This window comes from Gossypium arboreum, chromosome 3 (assembly GCF_025698485.1).
Source record: "Gossypium arboreum isolate Shixiya-1 chromosome 3, ASM2569848v2, whole genome shotgun sequence".
Classification (NCBI taxonomy): Eukaryota; Viridiplantae; Streptophyta; class Magnoliopsida; order Malvales; family Malvaceae; genus Gossypium; species Gossypium arboreum.
The window spans coordinates 3,358,877-3,382,372 of record NC_069072.1 but is presented as its reverse complement, the minus strand read 5'-3'; the positions used below and the strand labels follow the sequence as shown (position 1 = coordinate 3,382,372).

The 23,496-nt window shown below is 35.6% G+C and overlaps 1 protein-coding gene across 1 annotated transcript; it reads left to right on the top strand.

Annotated features, from left to right (window-relative positions):
- The first annotated feature begins 574 nt into the window (after nt 1-574).
- LOC108474856 (phosphatidylinositol 4-kinase alpha 1) lies at nt 575-23,182 on the top strand. Its single transcript, XM_017776884.2, has 26 exons — nt 575-1,858; nt 2,055-2,396; nt 2,504-2,665; nt 3,080-3,250; nt 3,396-3,554; nt 3,646-3,773; nt 3,931-4,228; nt 4,756-4,924; nt 5,114-5,343; nt 7,445-7,603; nt 7,722-7,901; nt 8,273-8,800; nt 8,912-9,271; nt 9,553-9,767; nt 16,039-16,204; nt 16,302-16,435; nt 16,560-16,713; nt 16,959-17,225; nt 17,646-17,720; nt 17,861-17,899; nt 19,074-19,246; nt 19,341-19,536; nt 20,576-20,716; nt 21,467-21,675; nt 22,336-22,497; nt 22,591-23,182. Exons 1-26 carry the CDS (start codon nt 1,016-1,018, stop codon nt 22,847-22,849), a joined length of 5,919 nt encoding a protein of 1,972 aa, XP_017632373.1. The 5' UTR covers nt 575-1,015; the 3' UTR covers nt 22,850-23,182.
- The last annotated feature ends 314 nt before the right edge of the window (nt 23,183-23,496 follow it).

Here is a 23,496-nt window from a genome sequence, read left to right as displayed (position 1 = left end):
TTTTGACAACAATTGTGGGCAATTGTGGGTTAGTGTCAAGTTGACTTGTAACACCAACTTCATTAATAATATTAGTAATACTAGAAATTATATCGCACGCCAGATATATGTGAAACTACAAATATAAAACACAAATGCACGTGCAAAAATAATATACAATAAATAATAAAAGTATGACTTGAAACTAATTAATAATAACATATGACATATATACGATATTAAAATAAAAAATAGATTAAATTTTTATCATGTTGTTATCATTAATCTCGAGTTAACTTGTAATACAAATTCAATTAAATATATTATTAATATATACAAATCATATAAGTAATAAAGTATGCATAATAAAATTAAAATATGTATAAATATTAAAATAAAGTTATTACTAAATAGTAAATTAAAAATTTTATTAATGTAATTTAAGCGAATTCAAGTTTATGTATATTATTACTTTTAAAATAAAAATAAAAATATTTATTCTAATTATGGAAAGGCACACTATTTTAATCAAATTAATACCGCATCACATTAATACAGTGGCACTCAGTTGTCCGGAGTCACGTGACTTGTTAAGATTAAGTAACGCCGATACGGCCACGTACTGGAGGAGGAACACAGCGTAGATAAAAACACGCTGAGAAAAGAAAAGAAACTAAAAGATAAAAAAAGGAAAGGCTGCGAACGAGCGAGAGGCGCGAAGACTGTGGAGGGAAACAAAATTTTCATTCAATCATTCTTAAATCTGTTAAAAAGAAATAACGGAACCAAAAAAATAAAAAAATAAAAAAAAAATAAAAAAAAAAAGCAGAGAAAAGAAAAAAAGGAAAAATAAGGAGGCAATGGCAGCAACGGCCACAAAAACGAAAGCGATAACGCTATCGGTGTTAGGAAGGAGCTTCTTGATTCAGAAATGACAATCCGAAACGTTAACATTTATGTTTTTTCGGTAAAACATTTTGCTATTATTTTAAGTGACGAAATCTGAGTGGATTCTAAGAATTTTGGTGGACCGAACATGGATCCGATGATCGAACTGTGCGACATTATAGCGAGACGTCCGGAGCAATTTAGAGACAAACTAGCTTGGATTTGCGGTAGGTGCCCGCAGCCGGAGACGTTACAGAACGACTCGCCTAGGGCATCAAGGTCGCAACTCCATGCGGTGATTGGCGTCGCGCGATTTCTTTCTAAATGTCCCCATTCGAGGGATGACCGACCTATATCGGTGACGCTAGAGTTTATTCGGGCCATTCCGTCATCGTTTCATCGTTCTTTTTGGCCGCAGTCTTACAACAACGATGCAATTTCTTCATTCTTCGTTGATTTCTTGAAATACATTTCTGAAACCGCTAATGCATCTCCCGATTTGGCTTCCGAGATCGCCGAGTATTTCGGGGAGGTAGTTACTACCTCCGTCAGTAACCAGGAAGGAAACGGAAACGATACGGCAATTTCTAGGGCTTTCCTGCTGGCTTTGTCAAATAACTTCCCGCCAGTTTTACAGTCTGATGCTGATCAATTGATAGATCACCTTTTCGATCAATTATCTACGTTACTTACGGCGTCACAGGGGGAGATTCCAGGAACCTTCGATACTCAGGCTGCAGCCAATGGAAGTAGTGTTTATTGGAATAGTTATGCTGATCACATGAATTTCAGTATCGATGGAGGTGGGGCTATGTTTGCGCAACAAGTTGCTTCATTCGAGGACGAGTCCATGGAGAGCTTGGAGAAGCAAGAAGTTGCTTTTAAATTGATTGCTCATACTTTGGAAAAGGTGAGCATTGATCAAAAGCATTTGGAGCAAGTGAGATTAATTGCAAAGAAGCAGCTTCAATCTATGTCTGCATTCCTAAAGGTAAATGCCAACGGAAGCCTTGTGCTGTTCTATTTATTTCCGTTAAATTAAGGCACCTAAGTAATGCATTTTATTGGAAAAGTATGAAGAAATGGGTAACTTGTACTCGTTTTGTAGAATAAGTTAGCATTTGAACCTTGTAGAAGCAATGTATAATGAAAAACGAGATGGTCACAACTTTTGATTTGGTATCCAGATTAGGAAGCGTGACTGGAATGAAAAAGGACAACCTTTAAAAGCCAGAATTAATGCAAAACTATCAGCTTTTCAAGCTGCTGCTAGGATGCAAATTAAAAGTCTTGTCTGTCTTGATGTGGACGCAAAGACCTCTAAGAAATTGGTGCTTGAGACTCTTGCATTGTTGATAGATGCTGCTGAAGCTTGTCTGCTCTCTGTATGGAGAAAGTTGAGAGCTTGTGAGGAGCTATTCATTTCCTTGCTTTCTGGAATTGCACAAGTTGCTGTCTCTAGAGGAGGGCAGCCGCTGCGTGTTTTGCTCATTCGTCTCAAACCCCTTGTGCTGGCTGCATGTATGCAGGTATGTTTTGTAGCTGGGTTTTAGATTCTAAATCTCGAAAATTTACTTATAGATAGATTTTTTTTCCCTTTTCTGTTTTTATTTTCGTAACAATGTGAATGTAACAGGCTGATACCTGGGGCAGCAGCCAAGGAGTCATGTTTGATGGTGTTCTTAAGACATGTTGTGAGATTATTGAAACTGGCTGGGCCAAAGACCGAGCTCCAATAGATACATTTATCATGGGATTAGCTACAAGCATTCGTGAGAGAAATGATTATGGGGAGCAGGTCGGTGGTATTATATTAACCATTGAATGATTAAGTCAAACAGAGAACTGCATGTGCTTGTGTGTGGGCCTAATGCACTGAACAGAGTTATACATGCAACATTTATACAAACATACCTTCTCTTGATATGTGGTTTAAAGTCTTTGTTCTCAATTTAGTTTAAAAGTCTGTTCTTTTTCTTTTCTTTTCATATCTTTTTGCCAGAGCATTCTGCATTTGCATGTATAGAGGTTGCTTTTACTTTTGTTTAATATGGATCAGTAATGTTATCTGTTGCCTATGAGATCTTAGTAGGCTATTTGCCTGTTTAGGTGGTAGGCATGTTTCCTTTATTTATGCTTATACTTAACAAATAGCTATTACCCCGTTTAAGTTTACTTCTTCGCTATGTTTACATGGTCATGCAAATTTCAGGATGATAAAGAGAAACAGGTAGTTCCAGCAGTACAGCTTAATGTAATACGTTTGTTGGCTGATCTAAATGTTGCTGTCAGCAAGCCTGAAGTGGTTGACATGATACTTCCTCTTTTTATTGAAAGCTTAGAAGAGGGTGATGCTATAACTCCAAGCTTATTGCGACTTCGAGTATGTATTTTGTAATTATAAATTTAAAAATTTCTTTTTCTGCTATTTAGGTATACAAGTAACTGAAAGATTTGACTAATACTCTTTCTTGTTTAGATCACACGGCATGGTTTCTCAACTTTGACATGTACTCAATTTACTGCAGCTTCTTGATGCTGTATCTCGCATGGCAAGTTTAGGTTTCGAGAAGTCATATAGGGAAACAGTTGTTCTGATGACGAGAAGTTACTTGAGTAAACTTTCAAGTGGAGGGTCTGGAGAAAACAAAACTTCGGAGTCAGAGGCCACCACAGAACGTTTTGAGGTGTGCATTATTTGTGAGATAGAAGTAACAATTTAGCTGTCTGGTAGTTTTTCTTATTGGTTTGGTGCTCACTCGTTCAATCACATTCTAGACTCTTCCTGCGGGATTTCTTTTGATTGCCACTGGTCTTAAGAATGCTAAATTGCGCTCAGACTATCGGCATCGCTTGTTATCTTTGTGCTCTGATGTAGGCTTGGCAGCTGAATCAAAAAGTGGCAGGTAAATATTTTCTGATTAGCAATATATTTGTCTTTCCTTATAATTTATGTATTTTGCTGTTCTCTGTTTTATGGCTTGCTTTCCGCAAACTTCTTTTTTTGCTATCCTCATAATACATGTTCCAAATATTTTATTTCCAGTATCTCAAATCTTGCAGGAGTGGAGCTGATTTTCTGGGGCCCCTACTTCCTGCTGTTGCTGAAGTATGTTCTGATTTTGATCCTACAGTAGATCTGGAACCTTCTCTGCTGAAGTTATTTCGCAACTTGTGGTTCTATGTTGCTCTTTTTGGGCTGGCACCTCCTATTCAGAAGACTCAAAAATCAGATTCCTCAACATTGAGCAGTTCAGGAAGCATGAGTGCTATTGCCCTTCAAGCAGTGGCAGGACCATATATGTGGAATGAACAATGGTCTTCTGCTGTCCAACGTATTGCTCAGGGGACACCTCCCCTTGTAAGTTGATTTTCAAGAATTCTTCCATGAGCACATTTCATTTTCTAAATCAGTTTCTTTTTTGTGCTAATTATATTTATCAGACTGGTTTATGTTTAATTTCCTAATAAATCTGACATTAAGACATTGATTAAGTTGCAATTGTCAAGTGGAAATGTTGTTGATCAGCTGGATGTGCAATCACTAGTTGAGATGGCTACATAATCTGCTGAATGTTGGGAGTTTTTACACATTTAAAAATTTTCTTGTTGGACCGACTAGGAAGCGCAATGCCTCTTCTAGGCTTTTGCAACTTATTCAGTTATTTCCATATAAATCTATGCTTCTAGTTTTATTTTGAAATATGGTTGCCCATTTTAATTTGTCTTTAGCTTGTGTTCACATCAACTCAGTTTTAGTTCTGATTCTGAACAAAAACCTGCTTTTTTTCCCACTACAGTTGACCTAGGTTTGTATGTTGTCTAAATGATTGTGAGGCTTTTCCAAAAGTAAAGTGCCATTTTCATTGACATTGTGTTTCTTTGCAGGTTGTGAGCTCTGTGAAATGGCTTGAAGATGAGCTGGAACTGAATGCCCTTCACAACCCTGGCAGTCGTCAAGGGAGCGGCAATGAGAAAGCTGCTGTAAGCCAAAGAACAGCTCTTTCTGCCGCATTAGGTGGGCGAGTTGATGTTGGTGCAATGAGCACAATTTCAGGTCTAGTGAGCTTCTTGGAGTTGATTGTGAATATACCTATTTTATCTCCATGTTCAATAATTTCTTGTGTGATAACATCTTGTTATTTGGTCTGTATCATTGTTTTATTATTCATTAAAGAAGAGGGGACGGGGGCATTGTTTTTTGTAGTAGGCTCATTTCATTGACTCCTTTTGGCTTTCTTTACAGGTGTAAAAGCAACCTATCTTCTTGCTGTGGCTTTCCTAGAGATAATACGTTTCATCAGTAATGGTGGCATCCTTAATGGTGACACTAGTGGTGGCACTAGTTTTACCGCTTCTAGAAGCGCCTTCAGTTGTGCCTTTGAATACTTGAAAACTCCAAATCTTATGCCTGCTGTTTCCCAGTGTTTGACAGCAATGGTGCACAGGGCATTTGAAACAGCAGTGTCATGGCTGGTATGTCTGCAATTTTCTTGAAATGTTTGGAGCATTGTTTTATTCGTTTTTTTAATACAATCTTCATATAAGGAGATTTTAGGTGTTAATGCATCTTTCACTAATTTGGTGTTGTTAAAATTATAGTTAATTAATAATTGTACAATCAACTAGCTTCTGTTTTAATAAGAACAAATTGCTTAAGATGTTGGGTGGCTAATCTTGTGACTGTCTTGGTCTACAATTATACACTTACACTTCATTCTCATGGCTTACTTTCCTTTTCAGTAAGAAATATGAAAAACGAGTTTTAGCAAAGAGTTATTGTAAATGGCACCAGAGTTAGACCCAAACGCTTAAGAAAATCAGTTATTTACTTATTTGGGATCCTTTCTTTCTTCAAAAGGAATGAACAAAGATAGAATTAGACCAATTCCCTAAATGCCTTTCATCTATTTCTAGAAGAAATTGAAGAATTTCTGGTAAATCCTACAACCTATACAAGTATGTAGCTTCTTTTACACATTGTCCAGTCATAGTTTCCAATCGGCTTTAAAAGAATTCAACAATCACTTGGAATAAAAGATGTCACCCAAGTGAGTAAATTGGTTCCCTGGATTTTTCCCAAATTATCTTCTTCTTCATTTTTTTCTCAATTTCTTCTAAATAATTACCATGTGTGTATTTGTTCCCCCCCCCCTTTTTTGTGCTACGATCATATTCATGGTTTTACAAATATACAAATTTTTACATGTTTGAGCATTCATGTAGTGTTAGTGTTATTTTTCTTTTTACTTTTTTTTTTGTGCTGTCTTTTTTAGTCATTTTTCTATATTGTTGTCATTTTCGAATTTGCCACATAACATAAGTTGAAAGTTATCCCCTCAATTGTTGCCTTATGTGGCTAGAAATCAGCATATTTTGTATTTATGTTAACCTTTTGTGTCGTAATCATATTCAGAATTATATTTAAAATTTGACAAGTGAGTCGTGCTATATAGATTTTGAAACATTAAAGCATTCATATCTTGTTGGTATTATATTCTTTATATTGTGTTTTAGTTATTTCTCTGTATTGTCTTGTTTTCATTTAAAAAAATTATAATTTTAGACATGTTCATGTATTTGTATCATGGATATGTTACTTTTTGTGAGTTGTTATTTTAGTTGTCCATCCATGTCGTGTTCTTATGTGACACTATTTGAATAGCTCAATTTTGTGTCCCAATTTGTTTTTAGTTTATTGAATAAAATTAATGTATCAAAAATTAATGGTTAAAATTAAAATATTGAATAATAATATGAGATGAAGTATTTTTTAAAAAATTTAGGCATTGAATAAAAAATTATCATGATTAAATAATAATATAGAAATACCATGTTAAATGATGTTATGAGTTATGGATTAACTATTAAGGAACTAATTTTCATATCAATCTTTTCTTTACATATAAATGAATTAAATTTGCGTATTTGTGTTGTTTTATATCTATAGCTTACACTAAAGGTTTCAATAAACCAAAGCAACAAGAGGATTCAAGCACTATTATAAATAAATGGCCCGAATATATGCACACCGGAATGCAAATGATTTGGTTTTAGGAAAGTTACCTTTATCCTAGATTTGGTTTTCTACATTAATTTGATTTTAATATATTTACACCCAAAGTTGAGAGGATTCCATATTTTCTTTTCTTTATCACTTTAAATATTTCATGTACTCCTAAAACAGACTGTTGAAAAGTGTACAATATGTGTTGTTCCTTCAGGTTTGCTCGTCCTTTATAGTGCTGTCTTTGGATATGCTTGATCATCTGTAGCTCTATCTTATTATCTTATCCCATAAGCATTCTCTTGCTTTTCTTGTGAATTTTCATGTGAGTGCAATTTCTCGACAAAGTACGGCAAATTTGGTGTCATTTAAGTAATTTATAATTCCTACCAATTAAGTTAAATTCTCTTGGACGACCTTCCTGAAATGGGACAAGTGCGTAACCCCCTTTTCTACCAGTTTAATACTGGTTACTGTCCTGCTCTTTTATCTCTTCCTTGTAACACTGTGTGTATTTGTACCATGTGATCCTGCTAACTGAACCTCTTGAGTTTCTTGACATGTGTTCAGGAAGACCGAATAACTAAAACAGGCGATGAAGCTGTAATTAGAGAATCAACCCTTTTCGCACATGCATGCTTTCTAATAAATAGTATGTCGCAGAGGGAAGAACACATTCGGGATATAGCTGTGAAACTATTGGTTCAGCTTAGAGAAAAATTTCCTCAGGTAAAGCTATATATTGATGATATCCTTCTCATCTAATGGTTATTCTACATTTTATTTTCCCAGTTTGCTCCATAATCTGAATCGCATATTTGAGACAAATGGAATTGAATATGTGCAGGTTTTGTGGAATTCATCTTGTTTGGATTCCTTGCTTTTTTTTGTTGAAAATGAGACAACTTCTGTTGTCAATGATCCTGCTTGGGAAGCAGCTGTCCGTTCTTTATACCAAAAAAATGTTCGGGAATGGACTGTTGAATCACTCTCATATGCTCCATGTACTACCCAGGGTTTACTCCAGGTTGCTGAATGAATGACTGTATATGTTATTGTTACTCTTTTGCTTATTGTTCTCGTTCCTTTAGTATGGAATCCTTCATGGCTAATGTACATTTTTCCTTATGCACTGAGTTTTGAATATTCTGTCATTTACTACTAGAATGCGTTGTGTAGGCCTTCTTTTCATTAAAATTTAGATTTGTCTTAAATTTCATATATGGACACACCTTCTGGGGTGATGGCCAATAAATTTCAATTATCAACATTTTTTTTTCATTTTTTGGTATCAAGGCTGTTCTTTTGGTTTCTCCCATTCTTAAATTGACTTTGATTTGTTCTTTTTTTCCATGGTTCTTCTAATTAATTGTTTGTGGTTCCAAATATATCCCACAGGAAAAGCTTTGTAAAGCAAACACATGGCAGAAGGCACAGCATACAACTGATGTGGTGTCTTTATTGTCTGAGATAAGGATTGGTACAGGAAAAAATGATTGTTGGACTGGAATACGGACTGCAAATATTCCTGCAGTCATGGCTTCTGCTGCTGCTGCATCAGGAGCGAATTTGAAGTTGTCAGAAGCCTTCATCTTAGAGGTGCTTAGTACTGGTATAGTCAGTGCAACAGTTAAAAGCAACTATGCCGGAGAAATTGCTGGCATGAGAAGGTTGTATAATAGCATGGGTGGATTTCAATCTGCAGCGCCACAACAAGGTTTTGGTGGTGGCCTCCAAAGGCTGATCTCTGGAGCATTCTCTCAACCACAGCAGACTGAGGATGAGGCATTCAATGAGGTTTCAATTTCAAAGTTTGTGCGTCTCCTTCAACAATTTGTTAATTCTGCAGAAAAAGGTGGAGAACTGGATAAGTCACAGTTCCGTGAAACTTGTTGTCAGGCAACTGCATTGCTTCTGTCAAATCTGGTAGAACTATCAGTATTTCATATATATATATATATATATTTTTTTTTTTTCTGCTGAAAATTATTTAGAGACCCATTTCAGTCCTACCCTTTGAAAATGGTTCATGTCCAGGGTTCTGACAGAAAATCAAATGTGAAGGGCTTCTCACAACTTCTACGTCTTCTCTGCTGGTGTCCAGCTTATATTGCTACCCCTGATGCTATGGAAACTGGTGTTTTCATCTGGACTTGGCTGGTTTCTGCTGCTCCGCAGTGGGGTTCTCTTGTCCTTGCTGAACTTGTTGATGCATGGTTATGGACAATTGATACAAAACGAGGTCTCTTTGCATCTGATTGGAAATACTCTGGACCTACTGCAAAATTAAGGCCCCACTTGTCCGCTGGGGAACCAGCGGAACTGCCTGATATCAATCCTGTTGACCAAATAATTGCTCATAGATTGTGGCTGGGTTTTTTTATTGATCGCTTTGAGGTAATTGATAATTTTGTATGCTCTCTTTCAGACAACTCTATTCCATGTCCTGATGTTTGTGCTGTTTGTTTATCATTGAACAGCATTTGAACATACATGGCATATCATGTGTGTATGTGTGTATAGATGTGTGCTTTTTCACCTTACAATGATTGTGCATTTGACATTTATTATCTTGTTTCCTACAGTGCCAATATCTCTTTATGTTTATGCACATTCTGGCATGTGATGCTACTCCTTTTTCTATGGCTACATCTCTTTTTCTTGTTTGAGTTGTATAGGTAGTTCGTCACAATAGTGTTGAGCAACTTTTGCTCATTGGTCGGATGTTACAAGGAACGACCAGACTTCCCTGGAGCTTTTCACGTCACCCAGCAGCAGCCGGCACCTTTTTCACCTTCATGCTTCTCGGTCTTAAGTTCTGCTCATGCCAATCCCAAGGGAATTTGCAGAATTTTAGAAGTGGGATTCAGCTGTTAGAAGATAGAATATACCGGTAACTGCCATTGACTTTCTTTCTTTCACTTTGGATCTGCATCCTTTTAGTTCCTTTTATTTGATTTTTCTTTTTGGATTATTGACTTTTATTTTTTGGTTCTGGAGACTCTCATTCACTTTCAACCTAAACCTTTTTAGTTCTTTTTCTTTTGATTCATTCTGGGAAAGTCAATGACTTGCATGTCCTGGTTTCCAAAATCTCAACACTTTACTTCAGCAAATTATTCTTAAAATTGGTTTTTGTCCCTTAGTAAAAAAATTAAGATTAATTTTTTCAGTTTTTACTTTCAACCTAAACCTTTTTAGTTCTTTTTCTTTTGATTCATTCTGGGAAAGTCAATGACTTGCATGTCCTGGTTTCCAGAATCTCAACACTTAAGTTCAGCAAATTATCTTAAAATTGTTTTTTGCCCCTTAGTAAAAAACTTAAGATTGATCGTTTCAGTTTTTGCTTAGATACAAACATAACTTACCCTTGTTTTTTCTTTTCAAAAATTGTGCGCCATTGAACATGTTATAGGGGCTCTTAGGATGAAGACTATACATGAATTATGGCAGTTTTAACAGCCCAAAATGTTGATAAAAGGTTGGTGTTTTAAAGGCAACTGCTCTCATTTTCCAAATCGGGCTATTGTTTGGCAATTACTGAGACCCATTTTATTTAGCCTTCACCTTTAAGAAGTCTTTGTGCCAAATGATGGTGGAGTTCAAACGCTTGGTCCATGTTTACATATGTCTTCCAAGATATTTATACCAATTTACATAGTTTCCATGTCTTAACATTTAGAAATGCTTATGATTTCCATTTGTGAGAAGTTGCCAAGGTGCAATAAATATCAAGAATTTGGAAAGAAATGCAATTGAAGATAGAGTTTGGGTTCTAAAAATCTTAGGTTTCTTTCATCTCCAAAACGATCAAGGACTTTGGGCGTTTGATATGTAGGGGTGAGAGAGTGCTTAAGGACGACTCAACAACCAAGGTTCAGCGTAGTGGTTGTAACCCCTTCTTAGGAGGTAAGGTCCTTAAGGTCCGAAACCTGCTTCCACCTTAGGTTTTCCTCATATGTAACAAAAGATATTAAGTTAGTAAGAAAAGCTAAAAAGAGAAAACTAAAAGCTAAGAAGAGAAACCTCTTTCGTATATTACTAATGAGTGAAGAATTGTACATATTTATATTCTACGACTAAGCTAATTAAGGAAACAAAATATTTACATAATCAATAATTAATAAAATATCCTAAAATATAATCGCTGATTACAAGGCAAAAATAAGTGAATTAAATTCCTATAAATCAATGAATTAAATCCCTTCAAGGGATCTATTTTTAACACTCCCCCTCAAGCTGGATGAAAGATGTCTTCCATAGATAGCTTGCTAATAGGCCATCAAAACTGCTTCTTATGAAGTCCCTTTGTCAGTATATCAACAGCTTGACTGGTGGTAGGAATGTATGGCATTCAAATTTGTCCTTTATTGAGTTTTTCCTTGATAAAATGCATGTCCACGTGTGCATCTTCTGTTCTCTCGTTTAAAACTTGATTGCGTGTGATAGAGGTGCTGCTTTGTTGTCACAATACACCTTCATGGGTGAAGAATCTGACAACTCTAAACCTTTTAATAGTCTTTTAATCCACATTACCTCACAAGTTCCACGAGCAAGGGATCTAAATTCAGCCTCTACACAGCTCCTTGCTACTACACTTTGTTTTTTGCTACACAACTAGATTTCCTCCAACAAAGGTGCAGTAGCCAGAAGTTGTCCTCCTATCAGTTTTATTTCCATCCCAACCAAAATCTGTTTGAACCTTAATTTGCAGATGTTCACGCCTTTTACGTAACAGTCCCTTTCCAGGAGTCCCCTTTAGATATCTTTGGATTTAATATCCAACATCAAAGTGTTCTTTTCCTAGTGAGTACATGAACTGACTTACTAAGTTCACAGCAAACTCTATGTTGGAGTATGTATAGGATAAGTACATCAATCTGCCAACAAGCCTTTGATAGTCTTCCCTATTTAACATATTTTCTTTTTTGGTTGGCTATAGTTTTAAGTTGTGTTCCATAGGTGTCTCAGCTGCCTTGCAACCAAGCATACTTGTTCCACTAAGTCAAGTGTATACTTGAATTGATTAACAAATATACCTTCGTTAGACCTAGCAAACTCCATCCTAAAAAAATATTTCACCTTCCTCGAGCCTTATATTTCAAATTGGCTGCAAGTTCTTTCTTCAGATTTTCCAATTCTGCACTGTCATTATCTGTCAAAATTATATCATCCACATAAACAATCAAAATAGCAACACCATTTTTCCCTCAAGTGTTAATAAAACACAGTGTGATATGCTTGAATTTGAGAATAGTGATGAATCCTTATAACTTTCCCAAAGCGTTCAAACCAAGCTCTAGGTTTTAAGTCCATATAGAGACTTTTAATTTGCTCTCTTTTCCTCTCCAAGCTTCTCTTCAAATTTGGGTGGTAGACTAGTGAGCACTTCCTATTCTAAATCTTCATTCGAGAATGCAATTTTTACACCCAGCTAATGTAAGGGCCAAGTATAATTCACATCCAGGAATAATAAACCCGTATAGAATTGATCTTTACTACTGGACCGAACGTTTCATGATAATCAATTCCTAGGTTTGTGTGAAACCTTTTGTCACAAGTCTAATCTTGTTCTTTCTATGCTACAACTTGCTTGAAACTTCACCATAAACACCCACTTATACCTCCCTTTATTCTTATATTTTTGGCAAGTCAACAATCTTCTAAGTCCCGTTTGTGTTAAGTGCATTCATTTTCTCCATAACTGATAACTTTCAGTTATGATCATCTAGTGCTTCCTGAATGTTTCTAGGAACAAACAAGTGAGTAATCTTAAAGGTCAAAGCTCCATGATTGCCTAAAAGTCTGATGAGATAGATATTTGGCAATGGGGTGATTGGTACATTTTCGGACACCTTTTCTAGTATAAGAGGAATGTTTTTAAGAATATCATGATCTGAAGACTCGTTAAAAGGCATAGAAGGAGATTGACGGATAGGATTACTTGGACAATTACAAGAGCCATCCCTCAGGAGATTTGATTGATCTATTACTTGAGCCATCCCTTAGGAGATTTGATTAATCTAACATTGGAGCAGTAGACGGATCTTTATTAACTTTATGAATATTTTTCCTAGCATAAGCCAAAAACTCATACGGATTTTGAGTCTATTGTAATAGTTCTTATGTTTGCATCTTGTTTATGCTTGTCAATAATAGACTCAGATTTCCTCTGTTTCCAACATCTTGAGCAAGTTTTTCCTAAGTATTTCTAGCATCATGGAGTCGTAGATTATATTTGATAAAGGATTCGAAGAATTTGAAATGCTACAAAAATCATTTTTGAGTGAATATAGATTTTTCTAGTTTGAGGGTTATACTACTTATATCCCTTCTTATTTGGAGCATAACCTACAATAACGCATTTTTTAGCTCTGTGATCAAGTTTTGAGTGAATCTTGGTGGGTAAGTGGACAAAAACAATGCAACCAAAACTTTGATCGGTAAATCCAAATAGATCCTACATTCTGGAAAAAAAGGTTTAAAACACTTCAAAGGCGTGATGTATTTTAAAATTCGAGTGGACATCCTATTAATCAAATATGATGCAGTTAAAACAGTCTTTTCCCACTTAGCAATATGCATAGAGAACATAGTAGTGCAAGCAACCTCAAGGAAATGTTTATTCTTTCTTTCAGCAATTTCATTCTATTTTGGAGTGTTACGACAAGTAGACTAATGTTGAATCCTCATTTTTTTTTTTTTTACTCCCAAAATGTCATTAGAATATTCAATTTCGTTATCAGACTGTAAGATGCAGATTTCTATTTAAATCTGATTTCCAATAATGTTATAAATCTCTTTAAACAATTTTCCCACTTCAGACTTCTCATTCTTGATCAACCTAGTATGACCATATATAATCATCGATGAATGTCACAAACCATTTTTTCCTAAACAAAGTTGTAATTTTTGAAGGTACATCACTATGAAAGAGATAAAATAGTTTAGAAAGATAATAAGGTTTTGAAACATAAGTAGAGCAGTGACTCTTAGATAAATAATAGCTTTTACAATAAAAAAAAGAAAAAGAAAAGAGCAATCCTTAAAATAAAGTGGGAAATAAATGTTTAAGATAAGGAAAATAAGGATGGCCTAATGTATAATGCCAAAGCATAACTTGTTCATAAGTAGTGTTTTAACTAATATTGCTTAAGCCTTGAGCCTTTTTATTACCGGAAATTCTCTCATCAAAATAATAATGACCATCGCTTATCCTAGCTGCTAACCATCTTCCTTGAGTTTGGTCCTAAAATTCACAATGAGATTCAAAGAAAACAATACAATAGTTAGAGTCTTCGGATAGTTTGCTAACAAATAAGAGATTGCAAGCAAGTTTAGAAACATGAAGCACAAACTTAAGGTCTATGTTTTCTGCGAGTTTGATTAAGCCTTTCCTTGCAATAGGTGAGAAACTACCATCTGCACTTTGAATTTTTTTCATTGCCAGGACAAGGAGATTATATCATGAATAAATGTGAAATACTAATCATGTGATTGATAGCTCCTAAATCTATGATCCATGGAGAAGGGTGAGAATTGAACAATAAGATAGAGGATTTGAATCACTACATGTTTGAGCCAAGGAAACATTATGAATGTTAGATGATGGATTGAAGTTTAGCAGTTTCAAGAGAAATTCAATTTGCTTCTTCTTAAAGGTGTTAACTGCATTTGCTAAGGAGCTTCCATGGTTGCTTCTATCCCTTGGTATGTTGCTCTTCCTGTTTGCTGGTTTTCCATGAAGTTTCCAGCAAATTTCCGAGTATATGTGGTTTGTTGTAATAAACACACCATGCCTGGGATTTCTCATCAAATATTCGCTAGTTGTTTTGGAATGATCAGTGTGCAGCCTGATTATCAATTGGATTTGTATGATTCTTGGCATCCGCAACAAACATTTCAGTTGAACTTATTGTCTCTTTTCACCCCAACATAGCATAATGTTTGGTTTACTGTCTCCATACTCCTAAAAAAGAACTTCTCCAATGGGAGGAAGAGGTTTCTACCAAGTATCCTCCCCCTCACTTCATCAAATTCAACATTCAATCCAACCAAAAACTTGAAAATTCTACCTTTCCCTACAGTTTTCTTATGAAGAGTATAGTCATATGAACATCATTATTAAATAAATCTAAATCTTGCAAAAGACCCTTAAGAGCATTAAAATACCTTGTCACACTACCTTCTCCACACCAAACTTCTCCAATCTTTTGTTGTAGATTTTACATTTGGAAATAGTTTCCAAGGTCAAACTACATGCCAACTGCATTATCACAGAAATCCTTTGCAGTAGAATAACACATGTAATTTGCACTTATTTTTCATCCATTGTGCTCACCAACCAAGCCATGATCATGGAATTTGCATCACAAATAGCACATGCTGGATCTGTCTTCTCGGGGGTTGGAGTCTTACTGTCAAGTAGCCCCTCTTCATTCTTTCCCAACGTACATCTGGCCATATTAAGACCAACTTACGAAATTTCCCCCATTGAGGCGAATGATGGTGCTGTGGACTGAATAAGATTTCATTGTGAGACAGTCGAATAGGGTTGGCTTTGGTAGCTCCAGTGGAACTTGAAAAGATTTCAGGCATGATGAAAAAATAGGCAAGGGAAGCAAAACAAGAAAAAAAAAAAAAAAAGAGGTTAATCTGTTTTCTATAAGAAAACTGAAATTCAAGGATAAAGGCTGAAACGAAGAAACAAACAATTCAACAATGAATGCTGAAACGAAGGAAAAAAATAAATCAGTGATGAAAGCTGAAACAAAGAATGCTGGATATGGGTTCTGATACCATATAAGGAAAGCTGAAAAGAGAAACCTCTTTCGTATCTTACCGATAAGTGTGCATACTTATAGTCTACAATCGAGGCTAATTATGGAAGCAAAAAATTTCCATAATCAGTAATTAATATAATGTCCTAGAATCTGCCCTAAATCTAATCTCTGATTACAAGGAAAAACTCAGTGAACTAAATTCTTGTAAATCAATGAATTAAACAATATATATATTCACATATACAATGATACTGTTTTTACTGCACATGTTTGGCGTTGCTGCAGCAACATGCATTCTATTTACGTTTGTGTTCCAATATTCAGTTAAGCTTACTCGCACACTTTTGCAGTTCTATTTAAAGTTGTTTTTGGTTCATGCAGGGCCTGTTTGGGCTGGTTTGCCTTTGAACCTCAGTTCTATGACATGAACAATATGAATTTTGCTCAGAGTGAGGCTCAATCTGTTCAGTATTTTTGTAATGAGATGGTATCTCAAACTGACTCCAAGGTCCAAGCACCTGAGAAAGGGGACACTTTGGTTCATGCGGTAAGATGGTCATCATTTAGTTTTCAGATGTTTCAACCTTGATTAAGATATTCTGTTTCTGGATTATTCTGGTTATTCCTAAAGTTAAATTTTCCAGAATGAGGAATATCACCCAGTCTGGGGCCAGATGGATAATTATGCTGCGGGAAGAGAAAAGCGAAAGCAGCTGCTTCTAATGCTGTGTCAGAATGAATGTGATAGGCTTGAAGTTTGGGCACATCCTGTTTCAAAGTATTTTCAGCAGAATATATTTGTTGATATTTGATGTGACTTTATTCTTTGGGATCCTTTTGTTGCACAAGTGTCTTCATTGTTTTAATAAAATTTTGTTGCTTGTATTTATATTTATATTCAGGGAACCCATGCCTGTTCGGCCCAAACTCACCCCAGAGAAATGGATTGAACATGCCAGGATTGCTTTCTCAGTGGATCCTCGGATTGCTTTTGCCTTGGCCTCAAGGTTTCCAACAAACGTGTCTCTAAAGACTGAAATAACCCAGCTAGTCCAGGTATGCTTTGCTTGCATGGAGTTATTGGAATTGGAATGGAAGAATTTGAAACTTCTGTGTTGCTATTTATGATGCAAGTAGTAAGGAGATGTCTTCATTCAGATTGTACGTTGTCATTGTGGATTTTATGCTGAGCATTCCAGAAACATTCATTGATTTGTCCTTTCCTCTCTTTTGCTTCCATTGTTATATTCTTTTACCATCATGGCATGATCTTACTTGATTTGTTGTCATTTCTCATACAGTCAAATATATTGGACATCCGTGAAATACCTGAGGCACTGCCGTATTTTGTCACCCCAAAGGCAGTTGATGAGAATTCAGCACTTTTGCAACAACTGCCCCACTGGGCTGCTTGTTCAATTACAGTAGCTCTTGAATTCCTTACTCCTCAATATAAGGGCCATCCACGTGTCATGGCTTATGTTCTAAGGGTTTTGGAGTCCTATCCTCCTGATCATGTAACCTTCTACATGCCACAACTTGTGCAATCTCTGAGATATGATGAAGGGGTGAGTGATCAATGATGATTTGGACATGTATTTATAGTGTTTTATTGATGAGGTGCAATGCTAGGATGTTAACCTGATAACAGGATGGGTCTTAGGTGTATTTGCTTGGTGGTTATGTTTTGATACAAGGTGCTCAGCAATACAAGTCAATTTGAGTTTGATATATCCTTTCAACTAAAAGTTATTAATCAATACTGCCTCCATGACTGCAATTAAACATCATGTGGATACAACAGCATTGTGCATTTATCAAAATTCAGCATTTGGTCGGAAACTGATTTTGCTCCTTCTACCCAGTCACCACCTAAATGACCTTAATCTGATTAGCCCAATTATCCTGTTGCTTACACTGTCTAGTACATTTTATTTTTCTTTTTAACACTTCTTACTTTTGGCATTAATGATTGTTCTTTTTTGCAGAGGTTAGAAGGATATTTGCTTAGAGCAACTAAAAAAAGTGACATATTTGCACATATTCTAATATGGCATCTTCAGGTGTGAAAATTTTATAAATTTCCTCAATTAGATAGTATGCTATTTCAATGAGCTTGTGATGAAACACATGACCAACTTCTCTTTTCATTACATCACTTTATTATCATATGAAACTCCTGAGCCTGAATTTGTAACTGTAGGGTGAAGAACCTGAAGAAGGGCAAGAAGCCGAAGAAAAGGTTTGTCTATCTCAGTGTTCTCTTTTTCGTGAAAGCATGTTAGAACTTGCCTTAATGTTTGGGAGTAATACTGTACATTGGCTTGGAAAAGTGGCTGGGTTGTGGGCTAGAGGTGGGTTACTCGGGGTTGAATCACAACAGATCTGATGTTATAATTATCCTGTTCATATAATCTATAAGAAGAAAATAAGAAAGAAAATTAGAGAAAGGTATATAAAGAAACAATTAAAACTCTTATTTGCAAATATACCTGAAATTGACTAAAAAAATGCTTTGTCGCATGGAGGATTAAAAAAAAAAAAGTTTGCTTATTTGTTGATGACATATATATACAGAATGGTACAATTGAAATCTGGCTTTAGACCAAAAAGAAAAATGGTAATCCTTTAGAAATAACAAAAAGAAAAAGTCACTGCTTCTCTTTTTCAAGTACCCTTGATTAAGTCAAATTACCAAAGAGAAAAAGTCATTGGCCTTGTTTGATTGTTGCTTTTGATTTTTTTGCTTTTTGGGTAAATATTAAAAAATGATTCAATTTATGCCAAAAGAAAAACATTCAATTGAGACATAAATTAAAGTAACTGTTTTTATAAAAAGTAAAATCATGCATCTTCTTCTTAAAATTACACCGTTTAATTCTTAATTTTTATTTGCTTTTAAAATTCAAACATGTTTTACTTTTAACCTTATAGAGGCACAAATATAAATAAATAGTAGAAACAACAACAAAACGATACCTAAGTGAAGAAGTAGTGATTGTTTTACTTAGAGCAAGGTTAAATCCCCCATCCCCAATTTACTCTTTTCTTCTTCTTTTTTAAGAAGAAGAAGAAAGAAAGAAAGAAAGAAAGAGCTAATTACTTAATGAAAATCATTTGTTAGAATTAGGTTTTCGTTGATCATGGTTAGTGAGAAGCCTTTAATTGGGTCAGTTTGGGAACCGATATAGTCTAATAAGACTTAAGAGTGAGCATTATCTGATCATGTTAAGAGTGTCTGGTGACTTATCTCAGATTAGGAAATGTTCTAATAGCTTTGAGTTTAATGTTGAAATTTTCATAAACAAAATGGTTCAGATACCATTAATTTGTTAGGAAAACTTGTAAAGTTCTATTTTTTTTTTTATAGCCTTCCATTCTCTGGCCATTGACTTGTGTACATTCTCTCATTCCAGAATCTTGCGTTTCAAGCAATGCTACCAGCTGTTCGGCAACGTATTGTTGATGGTTTCTCACCTGAGGCCCAAGACGTGTTTGAAAGAGAATTTGACTTCTTTGACAAAGTTACATCCATTTCTGGCGTCCTATTTCCTATTCCAAAGGAGGAACGCCGGGCTGGCATCCGGAAGTATATCTCTATTTCTTAAATGGTTTTGCTTGTGTCATGTCTGTTTTTTATGTTGCAGTTAAAATTGGTGGTTACATGCTTGCTACTGATACAGGGAGTTGGAGAAAATTCAAGTGAATGGAAAAGACCTTTATTTGCCAACTGCTCCTAATAAGCTTGTTAGGGGTATTCGAGTTGATAGTGGAATACCATTACAATCGGCAGCAAAAGTTCCTATCATGATCACATTCAATGTCATTGATCGAGATGGTGATGAGAATGACATAAAGCCCCAGGCTTGTATTTTCAAGGTGAACTTGTATCTGAGTTGGACGCAAGTAGACAGAAATTCTGGTTCAAATTGCCTTCTCAATTGTTTCCTTCTACCAATAAGTTTAAGCCCAAAAATCCTCTTAGGTTCTGTGTCCACCTTTGTAGTGCTGCTCTCTTACTATTTCTGTGGAGTGGGATTCACTGTGCGCATCCTCCAGCACTGAAAGAGGGTTTCCTTGGTTTTCAGAAGCTGTGCTAGTTTTGCTTCTCTAAATTTATGTTCTGATTTTGCTGGATGACACAAACCCGAACTCTCTTTCTCTTATTGTTGAGTATCCAAACTAAATCCAATTGGTAATAGAAGGAGGACACTAAAGCCAATTCGTAATCGAAGGAGGACTTAACTCGAATATAAGATCACAGGAAACCAATATTTAACAGATGTCGGACAACACCACTTAAAACTCTGCGTCATTTGTAGCTCACCAAAGGCAGCCTTGGCTGTGTTGGCAAAGGCTGAGGCCTTTGGAATTTTTAGTGCCTAGGTTCAAGTCCTACCTTGTGAAAATTATGAGAGTGCTAGTTAGTTAGTTAGTTAGTTAAGTTATTCAATTCAGTGCTTGTAATGATTGATTCTGGTTGGACTATTGATGTAGCTAGTTGTAACTTTAAAAAAAGAAAAAAAGGGAAAAACAAGGGCTTACATGTGCGCACTTCATAGGGTCACCAGCAGCACATTGTGTAAGGAATGAACAATAGAATACACCTGATCTCTGATACACTGTTAAGCATATAACCTCAAATAATTTCTAAGAGGTTGAGAGCATGACTTGTATATTACCACAAGAAATTCTATACATAGTAGATGTGATATAATAACACATAACCTTATTAAGATGGTGGTTGCATTTATGTACTTTCCAGTTTGTTGGATTTTCAGTTCCTCTTATATATGGTCCCAGATTCCAAAATTGTACTTTGTTTAACTTTCTAGTTATTCTGGTCAAAATTTTAGAGTCCTGATTTCTTATATAAATAATGTTTTCATTTTCCTATATAATTGGCTTTCTATTCAAGGTTGGAGATGATTGTCGACAAGATGTTCTTGCTCTTCAAGTTATAGCTCAACTAAGAGACATATTTGGAGCAGTTGGACTTGATTTATATTTATTTCCGTATGGTGTTCTCCCAACTGGCCCAGGAAGAGGTATAATTGAGGTGAGTATATCTTCTATTCTGTTAAGCTTTTTCTGCTCATTTTGCTTCAAGTTCTGGTTCTTTCATTAAATACATTAATACTGTAACACTATCTAAGGATTGCTTACTCTTGTGATTATTTCGGAAATACCTAATCTAGAACAGCTAAACAAAATGATGAAAAAAGGAACTTTGAGGGAATATAATGCTCTCACAGCCAAGGAGTTTTAGGGTGTGGTCTACACTACTACTATTTTCATTCTTGCATTTGTCTGTCTTGAAGATTTTTACCATCACAACGGACAATGGTTTTTAAAAAAGGTTGTGTAAATAAATGTTATTTGAACCAGACCGGATTGGAGGGTTGGACAGGGAAGCGGCCGAGATACCGGTCCGGAAAGTGCTTTTAAACCGGTTAGCCCAGGAATTGGTATGATCCGGCTAAAAACCGGTTGAACTAGCAGTTGAATGGGAATGTTTTAATTTTTTTGAATTTTTTAATTGGACATGTAGGACTGGTCAGACTGGCGAACTGACCACCGGTCCGGTTAAAAAAATTTTGGTGTAAATAGAATATAGGGAGTATCATTTCTATTTTTATCTTGTTCCCCCAATAATACGCACATGGACAAATATGACAATATGATTTAATTTACTACTGAAGTCATTTGTGCATGTGCCATGTTGCTGGAAAGGAACTGGACAACCATTCATAGGGTACTTCAATGAAGTCTTTACTTAATAAGTTCTCGTTTTTCTCCCTTGGCGTAGGTTGTGCCTAACACACGAAGCAGAAGCCAAATGGGTGAAACAACTGATGGCGGTCTGTATGAGATTTTTCAACAGGATTTTGGGCCCGTTGGCTCTCCTAGCTTTGAAGCCGCCCGCAGAAACTTTTTAGTTAGCAGTGCAGGTTATGCTGTAGCTAGTCTTCTTCTTCAACCGAAGGATCGACACAATGGCAACCTTCTCTTTGACAGGTATGGCTCTGCTATTTCCTTGACTTTAGAAATTGTATCTTGTGCTTGGTAGAACACTTAAGTATAAATAATTAATATTAAAAACATGATAACCAGATGATTGGTGGACCTAGTTACCTGAACACATAATCACAACAAAAATTTGAATCAGACCTGGTGTTTTCAGTTGATTTGCTTTTAGAAAACTTGAAAATGTGGATGCCAATTAGAAAGCTCTTAGGATTAGTCAAAAACTCGAATATGAGTGACTGGAATAATAAGCTTTTATTGGTCATTAAAAGCTTTATTAGTGCTAGGATTTTTTCAGATGAATAGGGAGCTGGACCCATTTATAAACTACAACAAATTTACAGGTCCTACACCTTAATAAGCCATCACCTTTATCTTGATTAGCAATAATACCAAAGATTAAATCTGGCCTATGTTGCTTGGACATTTCATTTTTATTTAAGTATTTATGTCTAACACTCATGTCAGAAACATGGAAATGAGAATATGATCCCAAAGATCCTCCAAATATGTGAAAAACTTAGAAAACTCTGACCATACTCATCTCCAATAAATACCAGTATCCAACACTTATATCCGAGTCCGAGTAACATAGAATTTGGCCTAAAAGAACCAAATACTCAAACCAGTGTGATATGCATGTGAATGCAGTGCGGGGAGGCTTGTTCACATAGATTTTGGTTTCATCTTTGAAATATCACCTGGTGGAAATATGCGGTTCGAGAGTGCACATTTCAAGTTGAGCCACGAGATGACTCAATTACTCGACCCATCTGGGGTTATGAAGAGTGAAACATGGGATAACTTTGTAAGGTAAATGACCTTCTTTGCATACGATCTTTTTTTATCCCCTTATTGTATCCTCATCAATCTAAATTTTGAGTTGTTTGTGAAAATGCTTGGCAGCTTGTGTATTAAAGGATACCTGGCTTCCCGTCGATATATGAACGGGATTATCAACACGGTGTTGCTGATGCTCGACAGCGGATTGCCATGCTTCAGTAGGGGAGACCCCATTGGAAATCTTCGCAAGAGATTTCATCCCGAAATGTCCGAGCGTGAAGCAGCCAATTTCATGAAAAGTGTATGCGTAGATGCATACAATAAGTGGACCACTGCCGGCTATGATCTCATACAGTATCTGCAACAAGGCATTGAAAAGTAAAAGGGAAAAGGGAAAATCATCTTTTTGCATTTGCGTAAATATTTTTAATTTTCTAATTATTCTTTTTTTTTCTTTAAATCTTCTATGGTTTCGATTTTTCTTGAGGAAATTCCCACCAAAATAATGATAGGAAATAATAATAACAGCAGGCATAATAACAGCCTCCCTCACGCACACATACATTGTGATGTTGTTGATGAGGAGAAGATTGTAAATATAATAATTTTATAATAATAAGAATTGAGTTCTCTTTGTAACATGGTAGGGAATTTCCTTGTTAACATCTTTGTAATTTCCGTTTTATCAAATGAATATTGCAATTTTGTACTGTCTATGTCTATTCATATTTTATGTTTATACAAAGTCGTGAGATTCTAATGAGTGAACTATAATTCATATTTTATTTTCTAGCTAAAAGGATAAGCGGGATATTTTCTTATGAGTAAACTATAATTACTAGTAACGTACGTAGGCAAAATTACACATAAATGTCAATTTTAATATATATATATATATATATATATGGGAAATAGGCCTCTTCTTCAGTTATTTAGGGAAATTTTGATTGGGTAAATCGTTGAAAAAGTACGTTCAACAAAGAGCAATTTTTATTAATGTGGCATTCTATAAGGCGTGTTTTTACTGAA

Coding starts and splice junctions, on each gene's coding strand:
- LOC108474856 (XM_017776884.2), top strand. CDS start 1,016: ATGGATCCGATGATCGAACTGTGCGACATTATAGCGAGACGTCCGGAG. Junction 3,774..3,930: donor GCTGAATCAAAAAGTGGCAG/GTAAATATTTTC, acceptor CAAATCTTGCAG/GAGTGGAGCTGATTTTCTGG. Junction 17,900..19,073: donor GGCAAGAAGCCGAAGAAAAG/GTTTGTCTATCT, acceptor CTCTCATTCCAG/AATCTTGCGTTTCAAGCAAT.